This window comes from Amia ocellicauda, chromosome 2 (genome assembly GCF_036373705.1).
Source record: "Amia ocellicauda isolate fAmiCal2 chromosome 2, fAmiCal2.hap1, whole genome shotgun sequence".
In the NCBI taxonomy this organism is placed as follows: domain Eukaryota; kingdom Metazoa; phylum Chordata; class Actinopteri; order Amiiformes; family Amiidae; genus Amia; species Amia ocellicauda.
This window is the reverse complement of record NC_089851.1, coordinates 35,534,151-35,554,941: the sequence shown is the minus strand read 5'-3', so window position 1 is coordinate 35,554,941 and position 20,791 is coordinate 35,534,151. Positions and strand designations below refer to the sequence as shown.

Sequence of the window (20,791 nt, the reverse complement as noted above, 5' to 3'; positions counted from 1 at the left end):
TGCTTCACTGTGGCGAGCAGCCTCACCACACCCATATTCTCCCTTCCATAATCCTCTCTCCTTTTTTCCCACCAAGTAGTAGTGCACTCAAAACCAGACACACATGGAAGATGGAAAATTCTTGCTTTCTTTCCTTTTTTTTATTTTAACTTATTATTTAAGAATTTTTGACTGCTACCCTGAAGTAGTTGAAATATTCTAATTGTCCTTAAAAGCGTGGAATGAGTTTTCTCTTGTACCCCAGTTCTCTCGGGTCTTGCTTACTGAGGCTAATGCAATGATGTGCGTCTCTTAGTATACCATACTAACAAATATATATATATACAAACTGGGGGGTTTCAGGCTTGAATTGTGACATTCCTTTGCTGTAACGCAGAGTACAGGGTTCAGTCCACACATCTTGATCCCAAAGCATTCTCATTCTGTAGAAGTGAGGTAATGTGACGTATATTCTCTGAATATGAGAGACCACTTATAAAACCTGATACTTACCTTGGCAAGCCAGCCAATACATGTGAAAATAATCTGGAGAGGGTAAAAACAGCTTTACAAACCCTTTAGTCTTTTTATATTTACTAAGTTATAGTACAGCTTTAAAATTGTGTGCTTTTTCAATTCCTTTTTTAATTTTATTGCACATGAGAAAAGCATAAGCAGGAAATTTTGCATGAGAGGAAAGAACATAATAGCAAAACATATAATAATGACAGGAGGTCTCTTATCCCATCTAGATCATTTTTAAACAAAAAACATTTTTTTAAATATTGATCTTCATGTAGAGAGAGGATTCTGTGACGAAATCAATTGCATCTGTCTAGGCAGACTAACCTGAATTAACCTGCATTGGCATTAACATAAAATATATGCAGGGAAATGTTAAAATGTCACTTGAGTTCCATTTTAATGTAATATCTACAGCCATTATGCCCAGTGTAAACGAGAATTGGCGACTGTAGATACCTTGCACACAGAAGTAAGGTAGGCATTCCTGGCCTGACTGGCATCCCTTTCTGTTCACCTCACACAGATGGTTGCTGGGACAAGGGTTTGGGTTACAAGGGTGAATGACCTCCTCTATGATGTTTCCTAGGGAACTTGGGCCTGTAAAGATACAATGTCAATGAGAAACATGCAGAGGAGTAACAACAAGAGCAGATCAGCCATTCCCCCCCCCAAAAAACAACAACAACAACAACAAAGTCTTCAAGCCTCATGCTCAGTTCCAGGTACGATGCCTGATGCTTCTTCTTCTTCTTCCCTCCCAATCACTGAATCCATTAACTTTCTCCATTACACTGGGGAAAAACCAAATACAGAAGTGTCTATGATATTCCAGAACTTGCCTAACCCTGGTTCAATGTGCCAACACTGTAATATCCTGAATCAATATAACTTTTGAAAATCACACTTCTAAGCATTTACACTGTTTTAAAACACAACCATTTATGGAATATGACCAGACACTTGCAGAGGCAGGCAGTAGAAAGATGTGAGGGGCTGCCAGAGACAATTGCAGTCTACTTGACATTAAACATCTTTTGGAGAGAGAACTTAGTAAAGATACACTTTAAAGGAGTTCAGTGCACAAGCACATCATAATGTCACATCTGGGTGATTTACCAGCAAATTGAGATTTTATTTAAAACAATATAAGATACGTAATCAACATATGACACTTGAATGCTAAAAAAACAGCATCAATTCTACATCAATTCTAAAATCTGTACATGATAAAGTTAATTGATAGAAAGGTTTTTGTAATTATTTATTTGTAAATAGTTTGGACTTTTGCAATGCATCTTAAATTTTACATTTTTATAATGCATCAATATGTGTTTTCAAATAAACACAATTCCAATTAACAAATAAATACATAACATGCAATGGAGAAACGTTATTACTGAAGAGATTCGCACGAGGCATAACATCATATTTATGTTTGCAATGCAAAAGAAAAACAAAAGATTCAAGTGAATTTAAAGAAAGCAACAAGACAAATCAAATCACAAACAAATAACAAGCCATTCTGCTGTTGACAAGTGCACAGGTAAAGGAGAACTTTTTACTTGTTTCATTGGATTGAAAATATATATTTAAATGTTGTGATTTGACAAAAGGGCCCACAGGAATTTTAGATGTATACATTCAGTTTATTCTTAAAATTGAAATGTTCCTATTCCGGTGCATAATGTAAACTGGGGTGATAGGCTTGCATAGCCTTGAGCCTTCAAGTTATCCCTGAGTAAGTTTGGAAGTGAAATGAAGTTTGGGGGTGATTTGATTGTTGTGAATCTGGCATAAGACAGGAAATAAACAGCACATTTTACATCAACAGAAAACAAAGGGAAATGAAAAAGCATTTAAAAATAAACAAAATCTCAAGACCTCGTAGTCAAAGTTAAAGATGGAGGACTGGCTGTGATTCTTTTGCAGGCAGGAGTCTGGTGCCCTGGCCAAGATAAGTCTTCAAAGGAATAACACAGGTGCACAGTATATACAGATGTTTCCTGCTTTTCGCTGACAACTTTGCCGACAAAGAATGCTGGGATTATGCATCAGAAACCACTAAACCCGCTGAACAAGCTCATAAACCTCTGAGCTTACTGAAACCAATGAATCATGAAACACATTTGATAGACGACACCCCACGGATTTCGAAATACGACAGAGCGATTGGAAACGTACTTTATTTCACATGATGAGAATCCATACTTTTTCTGTCAATGAACCACACTACTGGTATACTGCAGAATATAGTTTCTATTCAATGTAGTCATAAGTGATACAGAAGGTATTTAGTATGTAATTTTAACCTCTGAGGTACTGACCACTGAAACCAACAGGCAAGAACCATCAACCATCATCCTAGAGAGTCCAAGTTCAGACAGTCTTACAGGTCACCCTAAATCACCAATTTCAACTGGAGCACACGTAATTTTATACTTTAACAAAGCACTTGCTCCCTTAAGAGAAATCTAGTCTTTATGATCTGAAGGGAATCCATGTGTTTGTTCTAAAGGATCTCTACATTACTGAGTTTACTATCTATCAATTCACCATTGCTGGGTGACCCATAAATACAACGGACAACAGCTTTATCCAGGAGCAGGTTGTGACATTGCTGCTCTGAGATCATTATGTAACTGAATCAAGCCAATACTGAACTAACACAATAGTGTAGCTTTAAATATCTTAGTAAAATTAAGTTTGATACCAGAACCTAAAGTCCTAAATAAATCACTATCAATTTACTGCACTTATGTATCACACTCAGTCCAATAGAAAAGGCTCGACAATCTGAAGGGTCTCTGATCTCTGAACCCATTGCCAGGGAACATTGCAGGTGGTTTTCCCCCAGCGGTGATCGTGTCTTCATGTGCTCGTACTGTTATTCTTCAGTGACTGTACACTTTTGTTGTTGGCTGCTTGAACATAAAAACAGTGTTGCACGTCTGTAATGCTTACAGATAAAAATGTTTACTGGAAACTGGAGTGTCATGTTTTTAATGAAAAATTTTACTTTTTTTCCTGAGGTTGAATGTAAGCCAGTTTGCCTGATTTGTGGAGAAGCAATGCAACATGAAGTACATTACATATGAAGAATTTGAAGGAGAGCTGCATGCAGACAAAATGAAAGCTCATAAAAATAATTTGAATAGGCAGCAAGCAATGTTCAAAAGACCAAGCAAGGAGATGGGACAAGCCAAACAACATAGGCCTCATTTAGAAGGAGAGTGAAGAAGTGCATCATTGTGACTGCAGCTTTACTGGCTCCAGACAAACTTACATTATTTTTGTTAGCTTATCTCGCAGGACTGTGTCGGATCAATTTAATGATATGGTGCAGGATATTGAAATATCTCTGAAAGAATCTGCGTCTGATTTTGAGTTCTACTCTTTGCCTATTGACGAGACAATTGTGTAGAATCAAAGAAGGTTTTGAGATTTGAGAGGACTTGAAGATATTTTACGGTTTTAGGTTACGTCGGCAGTGCATCATTTGAAACATTGATTGGTGCTCCAGCTACAGTTGAATCTCAGAAGGGATTAGTTACCCTAGTCAAAAATAACTGGATTGCCTCCAAGAAAGCTGACTGTGTCATTGCATCATTCATCAAAACAATTTAGCCATGCAGTCCATGCGACTGAACAACGTAATGTCAGTTGTGTCCCCGGGAAGAAGGCTAGCATTAATTCAAAACACCTCAGTAAACACAGAATGTTTATTCGCTTCACTATTCTCTCACCACACTTCAATAGATCAATAGTGTTCAAAATAGGCAGTGCCCTCTTCAGTCTACATAACAGTAGCTCTGACTACAGACACAAAAATGTTGATTTTAGTATCCAGCATTAACTTTACTAAAAGTAGAGGCTTAACCAGTATAAAGAGCTAATGAAAGACCATGAATCAGAGTATGGTGATATAGTTTATTACTGTGAAGTGCAATGGCTAAGCCCAGGGAGCATGCTGATGCGGTTTTATGAACTGAGGGATGAAGTGAAACTTTTCATGGAGATGAAGGAAAAACCTGTGGTTGAGCTGAGCTACCCCAAGTGGCTGTGTGAGCTGGCACTCATGGTCGACATTACTCAGTACTTGTCAGAGCTCGATGTCAAATTGCAAGGGCAATTCCCTAATTCCCTTCTTCAAATGTACAATCATTCGAAGCAAAGTAAAAGCTGTGGCAAATGCAACTGAAAAAGGGCAACAAGGTGCATTTTCCAACCCTGCCGGTACAAAAACCAACATCAACAGTAGAGTACGCCAGGGAGTGCACAAATATACACTAGACGTTTTGTGAGTGATTTCAAGACCCAGTAAAATTGAAGGAACTGCATTTGCAAACTTGAGGAGACATGCGCTGAAAGTTGCATCGCTATTTGGTACTAGTCAGTCACTGTAAGCATTCTATATTTTCACTGTACACAGATGGAGGTATGTGGATATATATGTAACACACATTTAATTTATTTTTGTTGAACATTTTGTTTACATTTTGGCATAACCGAGAGCATTTGCAGGTTATTTTCTTGCAGGTATTTCTTTGATTTAATATCTGCAGGAATGTGGCCATTCCCACGGTTGCGCAAAACAGAAGAAGGGTGGGGGGAGTAATCAATAATTTTTTTACTATGAAAGTTTAGCTGTACAAGATAATTTTTTTCTTTCATTGGCTCATAATGTGTTTGTTGACTTAGTGTAACCTTCTCTGCTGCTTCAAAATATGAAACTACAATAAACAGACATTGAAACCCACTCCCACCCACCAACCCTTCACTACTTACTGAGGTATCTTTCCAGAGGAATACAACGGTCTGGGTCATCTGTAGGTGAGAGAAGGTCACAGATAGATTCAGGACTAATTCCCTCGTGAAATTTACTAAAGTCTCCACAGTGTGTCAATATTTCCACACAGTCTGATCTGTAAAGGGGGGGAAAAAAATGTTATATTAATAGTTTTTTGGGCAATTAGTTGTCCATTAAGGTAGACCAGGTCTTTGAGGTTTTCAGATTGTGACGATAAATTCGAGTCTATGGCCAGCAGTATTAAAAACATTAAGTCTTGAGTTTAAAGGTATTTCACAAAATACTTGAACACGATTAAGTCAATGGGCTAATTAAGGGAGTTAATGCATCAGATCCAATACTTTAACTGTTCAAAACTTCATGAGTTTTATACAAACATATTTTACATATAGGCAAGAAATGTATGATCATTATATTTTTCATGTACCAAAATTAACCAATTTCTACTATATTTAAATCATATGGGATACATTTTAAATATATTTTAATCTGTAAATCAAATATTTATTGTGTATACTGTAAGCATAAGGTAGACAGAACTTTACCATATATTTTAAACATGGAAAAGGAATGATTTAATTACTGGCCATTTGTTTAACGGAAATAATACTAATTAATTTAGCGTTTCAGTATAAATGTAATAATAGTGTAGAACTGACAGGGTCTGTGTTTCCACATTTCTATGGCTCTGGGCGTGCCAGTCTAAATTCTGATTAATGTCTTTCAGGTCAAAAGGAGTAATCTTTCAATGTCACTCAGAGTCTGTCTAACAACAACAAGGTGAGTACAATTCTGACAGGAGAGAAAATGGGTGGCCTATTATTGAGATGGACTGAACCACAAAATACGAATTTCACCTTCCTTACTGTCTCAGTCTCTTTTTTTTATTCTGCAAGAACAAAGGAGGTTCGTGTGTATGGGGGAAAAAAATACAAGGAGATGCGACAAATCACATTTCACAAAAATCTTAATTCTTCAGTTGGAAATACAAGTGGATTTTAATAAAGGTGAACATTATGAAAGATTAAAATAAATACAGCTGCTGGAGTCCAGAGTTTGTGGAATGTCTAGTACACCTCTGGGTATTTTGGGGACAGTAAAAACAAACATCTCCTGTTGACTGTTAGAAGTTTGTGTTACATTCTGTTACCCTGTAGAATGTCTGTCTGTTACATAGTCTCAGTAGCATCAAAACTATTAATTCATTAAATCTCTGCAGCTTTTGTGAATGCATCACCAAGCAGAGATAAAATACTAACCAGGGCAACTTTAGCTACAGTGTTTAATGAATTAATAATAATAATAATAATAATAATAATAATAATAAATCATAATAATAATACAAACTCCTCATTACACAACTCTGTTTAGGTTGATATCGTTTCTACACCCCCACTAACAGGATTTACCATTAGTGGTCTGCAATTATTAACAATAGACCCTGCTTTGATCAATATGTAACGAGTTATAACACCCGCAAGGGCACAAATTCCAACCAAAGTCTTCGGCTGCAAAAGTATTTCAATTCATGCTTTGAGACAATCTTGCCCTATTTTGTGTATATTTAAAACATATATGTAATCCATTCTATTAAATAAACATATGGATTACAGACTTAAGTATATTTCAAATACATTTTATATATATTAAATATATATAAAAAAGGGGCACATTTTGGCATATAAAAAATATAAGGAAAACATTCTCGCATATAGTCAAAAACTATGATTGTTCTGTATGGGTCAAACGTCTTTAAGGTCTTATGTAACTTGCATTCAAAACAAAACACACACAAAATCCCCCACAAAGCATAACATATGATTATAAACATACTTGCAGATTACACTTCCCCGAGATTTGCTGTAACATGGCTTGATTTGGAGAGAGCATGCTACAGCCTTCCACATTTCTGGGCGGCACTTGCGGATGTCCAGGACTGGGATATTCATGAAGGGCATTTTGATGCTGCCCTTTTCCCAAAGTTTGATATCGCTCATGGCCCCTTGGTCGGACTGAGCATTGCAACTCCTGAACAGTTCTGTTGGTCTTGAAGAGAGAACACATAAAATAATCAAGTCAATGCTAACCACATGACAAGAGTGACTTTTAACAAAATGCTAATTCAGCTTCCTGTGTGCATCCCCTTCCCCTACGGTTTTATCATACCTGTGCAATGTCCTCGCTAGTTCATTGAATGAGATTAATTGGTAATAGAGACAGTATCTCTAAGGGTAAAAGGCTGCAAATTGCATCTAAAAACAGTTGTCTGTTTTCTGGGTATACGGCATATCAAACTCAATGTAGAATATGGCTTTGAGCTCTTTCCAAAGGTTATATTTAGGAGCCTTTTCTGCAGGGGCTTTTAGGAGGTCTATGGTCAGCGAGTTTTTACAAAGGTTAGCAGTTCCCAGCTGCTTCCTTTTACTTTTTGAAATAACTCAAGGCTTTTCCTGCACTGAGAAGTAATCACACTATACACAATGGTCTGCTTTTTCAAACTGTGGGTCGTGACCTTAGTGGCCCCAGACTGACCTCAGGCATTCAGTAATGGATTGGTAAGAAAAAAACATGCTTCCTTTTACTGTCCTGGGAAAAGGCAAGATATCTTATCATTTGAAAATAAAATGTATTTGTTTACATACAAGCTTTATTTTCAGGGTCAATTATTTGCACTTATTAACTGTTACAAAGTTACAAATATTAATACAAACAATAAAAACAATATTGGTTATAGATAATAATGTATTATTACTTATTTATCAGTGGTATCTGCTCAAAGTTACACAATTGTAACTTTTCATTGCATGATTATTAATGGTATCTTCTAATAGATGTTTCCATGTTGTTATCTCAAACCCTATCCCTCAGACAAATAAATAAATACATAAATAAATAATCTGTTAAGTAACAATTAACAACAAAATAAATCCATACACTTATTTATCACCCGATTGTTAACAATTATTACATGCCCCTTCAAATAAAGCACAAAAGTACATTAGAGCTACCCAAGCACTTTTGCATACAATTTCACAACAAAGCAATCTACAAAGAGTTTGTTTTGGTATTCAGTAAAATTATTCAAAAATGGAAATAAATCTATTCATATGCTATACTAAGATATATAAAAGTGGTATTCAGGATGTGTCCTGAAGTTGAAAAATATATTAAGATCAACTGTGTTAAGACTTCTCTCTTTAAAAAACTCAGTTACTACATTTTGAGCCTGATGAATAGATTTTTTTTTCCTTAAGAAACATAATATCAATAAAAGATTACAATTCATGTTTTAGGGGTGACGTTAAGAAATAAAGATGATTTATGTTTAATTGGAGTCAATAATGTTCTTTTGTACTTCAGGCCTGGCATTTATTTGCTGACCGTTTTCAAGTGCTCACAAGCTACTATTTGTACAAAAGAATCCAGAACATAAAAGGCTCGAGTTTCCTAGTTCTGAGATAATGTTTTTTTAACTTACTAAGGCCAAGATAAGACACTTTGGTCAAAGAAAAAACGTTGCTTTGATCCTGTGGGTTACGATACATACAATTTCTTGGAGGAATTGCCCAAAGGAAATTAAAGTGAATGTTTTTATAGGCAGCATGACCATCTATCAAATAATTAAAATAATAAATGTGACTTTAATAAATATTTCCACATTTTTTATATAATTAAATGTAGGATCATAGATTTTATGTATCAAAGAACATTCTACACCTAACATATGGCTAAATTATATATTTTTAATATTTAACAGCCCAAAGCAGAGATATGCTCAAATACAGAAATATTTCAGATGCTTCACAATATGTTTCTATTAATAATCTAGATCTAAGGAATGCCTCAGTTGTTTTCAAGAAAGTAAATTCTGCAGTCCACCAGGACCATGTAATTCAAGGTGAAGAACAAGAAGAACAAAAACAAGATGAACCTCCACACAATGCAAGATTAACTTTATACATAGTGTATAATGTATGCCAATTTATACATTTATTTATACGACTGTTTCTCAAATTTAAGACCTCTACATTAGCATCTTCTGTACTAGTAAAAATACCCTTAATCTATGTGTGGATCTTCACACAATGTCCACTCCAGGCAATATATTCACCCCCCTGTTGTGCCATAAGTGTTTATATAAAAGTATTTGTATTTTAGCTTCTCCCTCCGACTTGTTTGATTCCAATATAATTTCTGTTCCAGAAAGAGATGAAATGTATCAAGCTGTGTTTTTTCCTTCTAACATCAACTATCTTTGATTAATCCAGAACCCCCAGTCATCCTTGTATGGTACTAAAATCCACTGGAATCAAAAGGAACCACAATTGTCTGAGTGGCTTCAGAACAGCGTGCTCTGAAATGCCCACGACAGTTGAGCACCACAATACGAGTCTGACCAAGCTATAATCAATTACAGTTATATAAGCCCTCATGTATATTTGTAATATGCTTTTCACATTCACATATTAGTTTCAACTGGCACAAGAAAAAATAAATACATTGAAACCACATTTTCATTTCCATTTACACTAATTTGCCTCCATTGTTGGGAATGCTCACACAATGATGCTGAGGTCACTGAGTAACTAAATGAGTTACTGAAGAACACTGTTTATAACTGAAAAGTGTCAATACTTTCAGATCGAGCTGTGTACTCTGGATACTGGTGGAGAAAGATTAGTTACCTGTTGTTGAAGTTAGTACAATATGCCAGATCTTTACAGCCCAACTGACATGGCTCCCGGACATCAGCCAAGCAGTTGACCATGGCCGTCTCCATAGGATTGTATTCACAATGCTGATAAAACTCCTGCCAGCTTTGCGTACTGCCCCAGTTGGTACTGACTGTGTAGCACAGCTCTCTGTCAAAACACAATCCCAAAAGATGAGGTTAAAGCATGCAAAACACTGAATTATTATATATACTTCCCATTATATATGACCATTTTCCAAGATGGACATTTCTGTCATTCTCCCCAAAAATTTACGCTTTCCACTTTTTAATGTATTTATTTACTTAGTCATGTATTTGTTACTATATGCTGGAGTAGCACTCAACCCTTGTCCTGCAGAGCTGCAATCCATTTTCATAGGTCTTTCAAAATGTGTAATAACTGGGAACACATGTCAGTTATTGATTAAGCAAGTATACTTGTTTTATTAAGGTAAATCTGATGCCCAGGGCACAGGTGACCTACAAAAACGGTTGTATCAAGGTTCTCTAGGAAGAGGGTTGGGCATCCCTGATACTTTGAAATGGTCATTCAAGATGATCAGCTCCTATCTCAGAAGTAAATACTTACATCCAAGGCTGTAATACTTCAGGAAAGATTTCAAAAAGTCATATAATGTATACTGCCGATGTCCAATTGCTGCCATTTTACACCATGACAAAAAGATGATGGTTCTTCACTGACCTACAGATTGTCGTATTCGCCTTGTAACAGCAATGCAGCTTTGCCCCATCCAGCCCGGTGGAGGGAGACGTATCTATCGATTCACCATTGCCCCCAGGTCCAGAACTTCCCAGAAAGCACTGCCAGAGTGGGTCTTGGGGGAGGGGCTGTCTATCACACTCCTTGATGAGTCCGTCTATGATCTCGTGTTCTGTTTTCATTGTCCTCAGGATGTTCTTGCAGGCAGTCTGGCAGTGAGTGTCATCGGCTCTGTCGCAGCAATACAGGCCTGTTAATTGAAACAGACAAACGAAGCCCGGTTTTATTCTAGGCTTTATTTGCAAAGCGTGTGAAAGACACTTATAGCAAACAAAAATAGATGTATGCTGGTTTCGTGCCAGCCCTTGATCACACAAATGCAGCAAAGAACATGTTGTGTACAGACTTTGTTGAAAAGATTTCTAATAATTTTGATCAATTTTGATCACTTGTCAAGAAGAAACACATTTGCATGGAGATGAAAGCCAGAGTGGGATTTCATGGAAGGAATCTGGATTGATACCCAAAAACTGAAGCCAACTCTTAAGTGCAAACACTGTAGTGGGTTACTGATTTAAGAGTAACAGAGGTTTATTGCAAGTAGAGATATTTAAAGATATTGTGAATCTAAACAAACTAAATACTGTATTAAAGCTAGTTTCTGTGAAAATATCTGTATGTTAATGTATTCCAAAAGTAGATTGCAGATGTAATAACATGTAGCGGTTTTGGGAAAAGTCGTAACTTTACTACAAACCATAGTAGGACTACATTTTTGCCTATAGTTACCTTACAATGAGTACTGTAAGTCTTTTACACTAAACTACATTATTGGTTTGTAGAGACAGATGTAAACTAAAACTGTGCTTAACATAGTGCTTACAAATACAGTTAAAATTCACACTGTTGCACATATGCTGATATTTACCATAATATTACTTAGTTAAAACTGACTTAGTTACTTAGTTGTTCTACAACCATTGAAAATATTAAAACTAGACTTTCCACAAACTACCTCAATAAGCTACAATTTCCCCCCCTCTGCGATATTACATTGATTATTGAATTTATTATTATTTTAAATTCAATACATAAAGGAAACACAAGCAATTATGAATATTAACTACATTTTACTTACTGTCAATGGGGCTTTTAATGGGATAGGATTTTGTGTAGTTTCCAACACAGCTTATTAACTGAGGGCTGATGGTTTGACAGTAATCTTCGACAGCTTTAATTTGCGAGAGTGTAGGTGAGGAGTCTGTGCGAAAAATCGCTTGGCAATACTCTCTGCAGTTTGTATGTCTGCCTGCATAGCTGCAACAGACAGATCCCACTTGGGGAAAGAAATAAAATAATTATTCAAAATAATTTGAAAGACAAAACAGACAAGCAAAAGCAAAATCAATATTAAAGAGAGTCATGAAAAGGTTTTAAATGTAAACCCATTACATCAATTTTCAACACATACACTTCCATTTGAAGGTTCTACGGATCGAAGTTAAAATAAAGAGAATCAATGTTTAGAATTGTTTTGATACTGATCTGTTTCAGGCTATATTTTTCATGAGGAAAAGAGTTGAGGTGTTGGATTGAAGACTCTGGGAAAATCGTTGTTAAAGCGTTCAGAGCGTTCATATACAGAGCTACTGTAAGATTCTCTGTAAGCAGTTTGTCTGTCTTATGATGTCTTCGAAAAAAGAAAATAAGCAATTCATTCATTCTTGAGTTCCGTGACATACAAAATCATTCCAGCTAAGCAGGGGTCTTGACCCGGCCCTGGAGGCATATAAACAATGCTTATCAGCCAGGGTGGCAGCTAATTTCCTTTTCTGACAGATTCCTGCTCTATTCAGCTGCACAGGGAAAAGAAGATGTGCTTTTTGGGGGTTTTTGGAATAAAAACAAAACCATTACAATGCAGTTTTCAGCACAGCGTATTTTGCATTTCATACAGTGCACCTAATTCAGGAAAAAAAACAAAGACCAACTTACTTTCATTTCTGCTGATACAGCTGTAGAGAGCATTCTAGGAAATCAAGAAGGGAACACAGATTTGAATCAATATGTTTTCAGAATGAGCTGCACAGTGGAAAAATAAACTGGAGGAAAAATTAATTAATATCACACACTTTATTTATTTGTCACAGAAAGCTGAGGTAATGTTGCTTAATTACAGAGGCAAGGAATTGTTTGCTTAACCTCACATTTCTGAGACATCAGATTTCAAAATGTTTGTTTCTAGACTGAGAATCGTTTACAGAACAATCAAAAGTGGCATACAAGTTTATTCTCTTTTGTAAATAGTGCAGCCCCTTTGTGCTGTTTTGCTCCTTTTTTTGCAAGTCTTGAATTTTGCACAACCTACAAAATGAAGTACCTAAACAGCATAAAGTTCAAGTTCCCTTACAAGGGAGTTAAACTGGGCAGTTTACAGTAATTTACAGCATTCAAATATTCTGGCAATGCTCATAGCCATTCGTTTTGGATATTCTCTCTATGTTGCAACACAGTGATAAATATATGTACTTTTACCAGAAGAGGCAATGAACTTAACATGTTCAAATACCTTGGCTTTAGCAATCACCATCTATTCAGCTTAAATGAATATACTCAATACACAACAAAAGAATTACAGACAAAACAGAGACTTTTCGATGTTCACACATTTTATACTTTGTATTAGAGATAACTAAGCATGCTGGGATATGAGCCTGATCCTAAAAAGACAGGAGGATCACCTGTTTCCTGCAGGCATTTTACCCAAGACCAATTAACATAAAGGGGGTGATATACAGGTATTAAAAATTGCAAAACAAGTGACATGCTTTGTCAGTAATAAGAAAATAGAGTTAAGGCATAAAACAGGATTCCTATTTTCAAACAAATTAAGAACCTACAGCAATTAAGATTCTGACATTTCTCTGGCTGCAATTAATGTCTGTTTATGTGTTTAAGAATGACTGCCCTATTTATTCAGTGCCAAGACATTACAAATTACATTGTATATAGATCAAATCTTTTAATTTGAATTAAATCATTATAATAAGTCAAGAGTAAACGCTAATGACAGGTGAAAGGAAAGATAAACCCAATCCAAATGCCTAGTAATGCATTTCTCAATAGACTCATATTCCACCTCCAAAAAATTAATTCATAGCAAGCTTAGAAACATAAACTTGTAATATACAAAAGGTTACATACCTCAAATTCCTTCTTGCATACTTTTGTAATATCATTCTTGGAGGATGCCTATAGGAGAAGAAAAACAATCAATTTATAACAAAGTAAGGGAAAGAAAGAGAGAAGGGTCAAAATTCAAACTTGTACTTGCATCAAGTTTTTCTTTTTTAATCCAATAAAGGATATATGGTTGCACCTGACTAGCAACACAGAACTTTGCTGATGATTGTTCTGAACAGACCTGATCTCTCTCCTGTAGATTTGATGCTGTTTTAATTCCCAGTTCAGACCTGGGTGTAAATTTCAAAATTGTTTTTCTTTCTATACAAGATTTGCATGGTCTTTCTTGACCTGATACTGGGAAATGTGTATATTATTTTCACACTGCTACATTTAATTACGGTCATGGTCAATGTGCTGGTATTGCAAAAATAATAAATATACTCTAGTTTTTCTGAAAATGTTTTAGATTCTATTTCCCCAAATCTAGGGAGTACTGTTATATGACTTCACTTCACTTTATGCTGGCAGCCTGTTACATTTAGAACTGATTTTTAGATTATGCTGTAGATGTTTAAGGCACTGTGCGACTCATACTTGCCTCCCTACTTCAATCCATTGCTTTCTAACACTGACTGTATTCTCTCCTCTACTAATGCTGGCCAATTGTACAATAAGCAAGACTGTTTATTTCTGTACTTCATGGCACTTATGCCCTGTTTCCATTGGCTTAAGCGTCTGGATGGTTAGCAGGTCTGTTGTATAAAAGCCCTGCAAAGAAAATCAGTGTGAAGGCGAACACGATTTAGCCCAAGTTAAATGAATGAATAAGTAAATACAACAGATCTGGGTTTCCATCTAAAACATTGAGGACTGGTTTAATAAATGCGTCCATAAGTCCTTAAACACCATGACAAACGTGTACACTGTTAAATTATAACCTGCTATATTGTAGCTGCTGTTACTGTACGATTAATCATGAAATGTAACTGTAACTTGCCCTGGTTATGGACGGTCTGCTAAGTAAATTAAAAATAATACAGCAAAAAGTGTCGTTTGCAGTTACAAATCTGTAGTAATGGTAATAAGTTAAGGGAGTCAAGTTGTGCCATTTAAAATACATATCTACTATCACATATCTTGATGATGATTACAATAATAAATAAATAATAAATAGCAAATATTTATTTTATTGTTGCACATGGAAACGTTTTCTTACAGTAATGTAATATAATGTTGTCTATACACGTTTAGCTCTTCTTAATATCTCTTAATAGAAAAGTGTATTTATTACGCTGTCTCAAATCATGTAAAACATAAAGAATAAAATAGACACAAAAGTCCTTTCCACATCAGGCTCTATCGCTCGTAGTGTTTTCTGTCTTTGTTTTTAAAACGAAACACAAACCAAACCCACAATCGCTCTGCTCCTACCACAACAGGGACGGACTTGCTACAATGGCCTGGCTTGACAAAAAGCTCTGGGACGCGTCCGGCGCGTCATGGCACGGCATGGCACGGACGCTTAAGACAGTGGAACCAAGGCATTAGTTAGGACTCGAGAAAAAATTTACTGTTGAGGTAAAACCCTTTACCTCAACAGTCACTACTACTTTTTTAAATTACATTGACTAATTCAATATTTACTGTAGGGCTGCAAAAACTAAAATCGATAAAATCGATTACTTTGATTATTAAAAATCGTTGGCAACGAATTTCATCATTGATTAGTTGGGTCTACCGGGGCGCAGCTACAAATAAAAAAAGTAATAATTTAAAGATGGTGGAGGCTGCAGCTCCACCCGTGCCAGGTAAATCTTCTAAAGTATGGGAGCATTTTACATTGAACACTTCAAAGAAGACAGTTTGCTACAACATGTGCAAAGCTGAACTCACATATGCGTGAGCACCTGAAGGGAAAACACATTGGAGCCATGATGACAGAGGATGAAGACGCTCAGCTTAACCACTTATTGAATTATAGCTACAGTAGGTACCATCCATGCCCAACTCCTCCATGATTACTTGCCATATTGTCGGTCTATATTTATTTGCTCTGTTGTATAATATTTGTGGTTAGACATGCATATGTTAAGCTTTGCATATTCGTATTGTCTCTCTCATTTCAGAAAAAATGTAATACTTCTACCTCCATAGTCCAGTATTGGACTGCCGTTGAAGCTATTTCATGTAGAAAAGCCTGTAAACACTGAATTTAATGTTTTCTTCATTTTTCATTATTTATCAAAACAGTTTAGCACCTTTCAAACTGAAGAGTAAAACAGCTTTGAGAACAATGTAAAAACACCTGCTGCTATATGCAATAAAATCCTTTATTTTTTGCACATATGTTTTCTATTGGTTTTATAACATTATGCAAGATGAGGATAAACTCAAAACTATTTTTTGTTATTAAACACTTACAATTAATGGTAAGAATTATTTTGAATCGATTAATCGATTATCAAAATAGTTGTTTGTTGCAGCCCTAATTTGCTTGTTTGTTCTTGATCTTTGTATTCTACTCTTACACATACAGCACCTTGGGTTTTGCACCCTTTTGTTTCCCCGCCAAATATATCTCTTACCAGTTTACACTTCCGTCGACACTCTACATCAATTGCTAATTCACAGCAGCCGAGTCCAACCCAGCCTTCAGATTTTTTGGATGCACCTATAAATTAAAAGAGGAATAGGTTGTTTTTAGCAAGCTTTAGTAGCAACAACATTTGTTTACTTTTTTTTTATTGGTGAGTTATTAAAGCTTGGATGAGTGTAATTTTTTTTTTCTTTTTAAACTCCCACAAACATATTAGGCCATCTCTCATCACTCTTGTACATTTGTCTAGAAAAATATAATAACAATTCAACAAGAACACCCAGGTGTTAATACTGATTGCTCTGTTTAATATCTTACCAGGTAAGGTGGAGTTGATGCAAACCCAAAGGTCACTCTGAAACAACACAACAAACCGAGAATTAGATAAAGAAAATCTAATCTATCTAAAATCAAATTAAGAATGGTATCTGGTGATATGAAGAAATAAGAAAGGAAAGGAGACACAATTCGCCTGCTTATTGTTCATAATTTGTATTTCAGAAACCCACCATTAAATAACTACTACTCTTGTTGAGATTCACCGTAATTCCCTTTCTGTTTTAGATGTGTTCCAAAACCCATTTGTTTTGCTTGAAAAACTTGTCTTAATTCTGAAGTCTAGACATGTTTCTTCAAGAACATGGTTTCTACTATTATACTGTACTCTTCTACAGATTTGAATTAAGAGATCTGGGGGGGAAATCCACTGGCCATCAGCAGGCAGGACTGGTTAAGAAACATACTTATCAACTGAGAAATTATTAAATGTAATCAAATAATGTCCTGGAACCTATTATGGATGTCTTGAACTTAATTGTAACATCGTGAAATCACACTCTATCCGTATGTTTTCTGACATCACTTAGTTTTGAGGGACTAATATGACTCATGAAGTTCCACTAATGGCCTGGTGACTGATATGTTGTTGATTGTTCAATTGTGCAAAACGGCAGGAGCCATTTTAATGTAACTGAACTGTAATTAAAACCAAATTCTAAGCAAGAGAACTTGTGGGCAAAGATGTGTGGTTAAATAAAATCATTCAAAAAAATTAAACAAACACTCACATGGTTACTGAAGACAGAAAATAAATTTTGAAGAACACAAACAAACACTGTTATGAAGTACTTTCAGCCTCCAAACTGCATTTTGACAAGACAGTTAATTAAATAAACCCAATATCGTCTGAAACTAATTTAATATTTTGAAAGAAAGGCCCTATTTTACTTTTTTTTTTATAACACACTGCATCATAATAGATATACAATTCACCCTTACCATAGATTCTGGACAATAGCTTGGTAATCGCTGTAGTAGATGTTTCAAACGGGATTCACTTTTTATAGTAGAGAGCTATGGAAATAAAAAAGGTGCGACAAGATTTAATTTCCAATATTAATAAAGTATAATCACTGGATACACTTCAGAGCACCATTTTTTCCATTCCAGAAGCCTTTTTCAAGGTCACTATTTTTCGGAGATGCACAAGAAAAATAAAATCACCTAAATAGCAAAATGATCACGCATCAAGGCATTTATTGGACAGGCAAAGAAGTACTGGAAGCATAGAACAGCAACATGTTTGTGCTCATGTATTGTAAAGTGCTTGGTAAGGATTGAATAATCATTATCAGGAGGTATTCTGTGTAAACAGGTCGCTCAGGATAAGTTTAACAGCTGTACCCTCTCTGAATTTTCACTTTTAGGTTTTCCAAGTACACCTGAGGTGACCTTTATTCATATTTAGCAGAACTGCTGGGAGTATGGGTCAGCATCCTTTTTAAAAGTCTATTCTTTTTCTAGGGAACACAAAATCAAACCTTATGCTTCTTTTTAATTTTATATTGAAATCTCTCATTATTTGTACACCCAACTGGTCATCTTAGTCCACTGCCGTGCATCTGTACTTCTACAGGAAGAAAAGGCCCAAAGCATGTGTCCTCCGAAGCACACGTTGTCAGTGCCTTCCCCTAGATTTCATACTATTATGCTATTACAGACATCACACCAATCAAGAGGATTTGATGCAGCCCGAATTCCTAAAAACCCCAAACCACCAGGCGCCTTGAGAGTCAATGGTGAACTGAGAATTACCCGGCTGACTCCTACCCACCCCTCCCTGTCGGTGCTCGGCCACTTGTGTGCTGCCTCCTGCTAACTTCTGGAGAACGCTTGCAATAGCATAGCAGTGACTAGAGATCACCTCAATTCACACATAAGACCACATCTTGCACTTCATGCAGATGCTATAGGACTTACGAGTCAGAGCTGTATTTTATCAAGAAGTATGTCAGCATTGTAGACCAATTAAAGAATTGCCACTAAGCCACAACACTCAATGAGCAGAGGCTCTAGTGATTGGCTTTATTAGTGTAGTTTGTAAGTCTGAATAAAATCAACAGGAAAACTGCAACAATGCCTGCTGCCCCAAGATGAGGGGTCTGCACTTTTAAAAGAAGTAAACACACTATATAACCTGCCACAGAAAGTGTTGATGTAAATAGAACTCAAAATACATTTCAACAACCATTTGGTTAGATATTTCATTATTTGTCCTGCCGGTAGTTTTCGTGGTTGTCTCCAACAAATTGGGGGGGGAATTAAAAGAAACAGGCAAGTTTCTACCAAGTTGAATTGTAAATAAAAACTGACATGCATAATCACCCGTGGTAATTAATCACCTTAAGTGAGGGTGAAATTGAAAAACAGAGCTTTGCAAAAGTAAGACCAGACATGGATACGGGCCTGTTTAAGCCTGTGTTGTATTACTAATATATGCACAGTGCCCATAGTATTTACACTCACACACACTGTGAAGCCCTTGATCTAAATGCAGGTTACTTTCACCTCGATAAATCTTTCCATCTCATGCGAGCAGACAGAAGACACGGTCTCTGAAATAAAATGCACAAATCCATCCTTTTCAAAACGCGACCCTGCCAAAGGAGCCATCCATCATAAAGAGTTTGTCAGAAATGATACAGTAGCAGGCATTACAATCCACAATGATTTGCACTGTTGCAGCTGCCCCTTTATATGGGGTTACATGGAAAATTATATTGAAATCATACTTTGAAGGGTCAACTGTACTTATGCATGATTTAATATCCTTCTGAAAATGAAACCGCACATTGCATATGTTTAACAGCATGGTGCATACATTTATTTTTTCCTTTAGTTATGCAAACACTACTACCACTGTCAATGGAGTGTACATTTCCCTCTATGTCAGACGGCTGCAGACAGCTTTCAAAACTAGCTGACACACGAGACAGGAACATTCTGGACAAGCGATCTGCTGATAGGCTAGGTAACCATCTGCTGCTTCTTTTAAGTGAAGAGAGTGAAATAAGCAGAAGAGGAATATCAGTAAGTGGGTTACCATGGCTGCAGAGGAGGAAAAACCATTATGATCGTGTAACTACAATCTGGAAAATAGCAAGAAAAGTAAATGTTTAGGATCACAAAGCACAAACTGCAATCAACAGACAGAAAAAGGAGGTAAACAAACAATTGTGTCAGCTGCAATAACAAAGAAAACAAAAAAAGAGAAGATGGAGAGACTAGTTACCACTACCACTCAACTTGCTTCTGATTGTATTTAAACTTTAAACCTTTACACCAAGGTTTGAATGACAGGAGGTGACCTTGTTGTTAGGGGGAGAATGTCATCTCTAAAATACAACAATAAGTCAAAAGAGTATTGTGGAAAAGTGTTATGGGTGGATGAAAGAATGTTTAACTTTGCAGCTCCAAAAGAAAACAGTATGACATGAGAAAAACAATACAAAATTGTCAAAATGCTGTGTAATGTCTACAGTAAATCAAATTTAATACTGACCACAAACACATAGCCAGATTGTACCTAAATTACTCAAATGGGATTTGAAAGCGGTGCATAGACCTTGCCAGTTCGGTAACCTTTAACCCTAACTGAACTATTATTATATAAAGTGTCTGATAGGATAGTAGTAACTACAAATGTCAGTCTACGAATTTCCAAAGGTTAATATACCTGCTGTTCTTGAGGAATTTTCAATACTTAACCCGAATCAAAAGTTTTGCCTAATCCTGCCATAGCAAATTACATTTCCAATATTTTATGACATTTTTTCTTTTGAGGAATCTCCCTTTGACCTCATGTAAACCCGTCATCTAAAACAGTTTTGATTCTGTGGTCCGAAGAAACAGAAATTGAACTGTGTCTGGTCTGGGCTATTGTCTCTTTAAAATAAACACTGCACACTCCTTTTTAAATAATAT

The 20,791-nt window shown here is 36.0% G+C and overlaps 1 protein-coding gene across 2 annotated transcripts in view; it reads right to left on the bottom strand.

The window, feature by feature from the left end:
• reck (reversion-inducing-cysteine-rich protein with kazal motifs) overlaps window positions 1-20,791 on the bottom strand; it is a 59,696-nt gene that overhangs the window by 18,355 nt on the left and 20,550 nt on the right. For both annotated transcript variants that reach the window (XM_066723361.1, XM_066723362.1), the window contains exons 3-13: window positions 17,807-17,881; window positions 16,847-16,883; window positions 16,518-16,603; window positions 13,951-13,998; window positions 12,742-12,775; window positions 11,885-12,082; window positions 10,729-10,996; window positions 9,997-10,173; window positions 7,145-7,357; window positions 5,290-5,426; window positions 961-1,101 (exon numbers count right to left, since the gene is read on the bottom strand). In XM_066723361.1, the coding sequence (XP_066579458.1) occupies window positions 961-1,101; window positions 5,290-5,426; window positions 7,145-7,357; window positions 9,997-10,173; window positions 10,729-10,996; window positions 11,885-12,082; window positions 12,742-12,775; window positions 13,951-13,998; window positions 16,518-16,603; window positions 16,847-16,883; window positions 17,807-17,881 (1,414 nt within the window). The remainder of the gene's footprint in view (window positions 1-960; window positions 1,102-5,289; window positions 5,427-7,144; window positions 7,358-9,996; window positions 10,174-10,728; window positions 10,997-11,884; window positions 12,083-12,741; window positions 12,776-13,950; window positions 13,999-16,517; window positions 16,604-16,846; window positions 16,884-17,806; window positions 17,882-20,791) is intronic.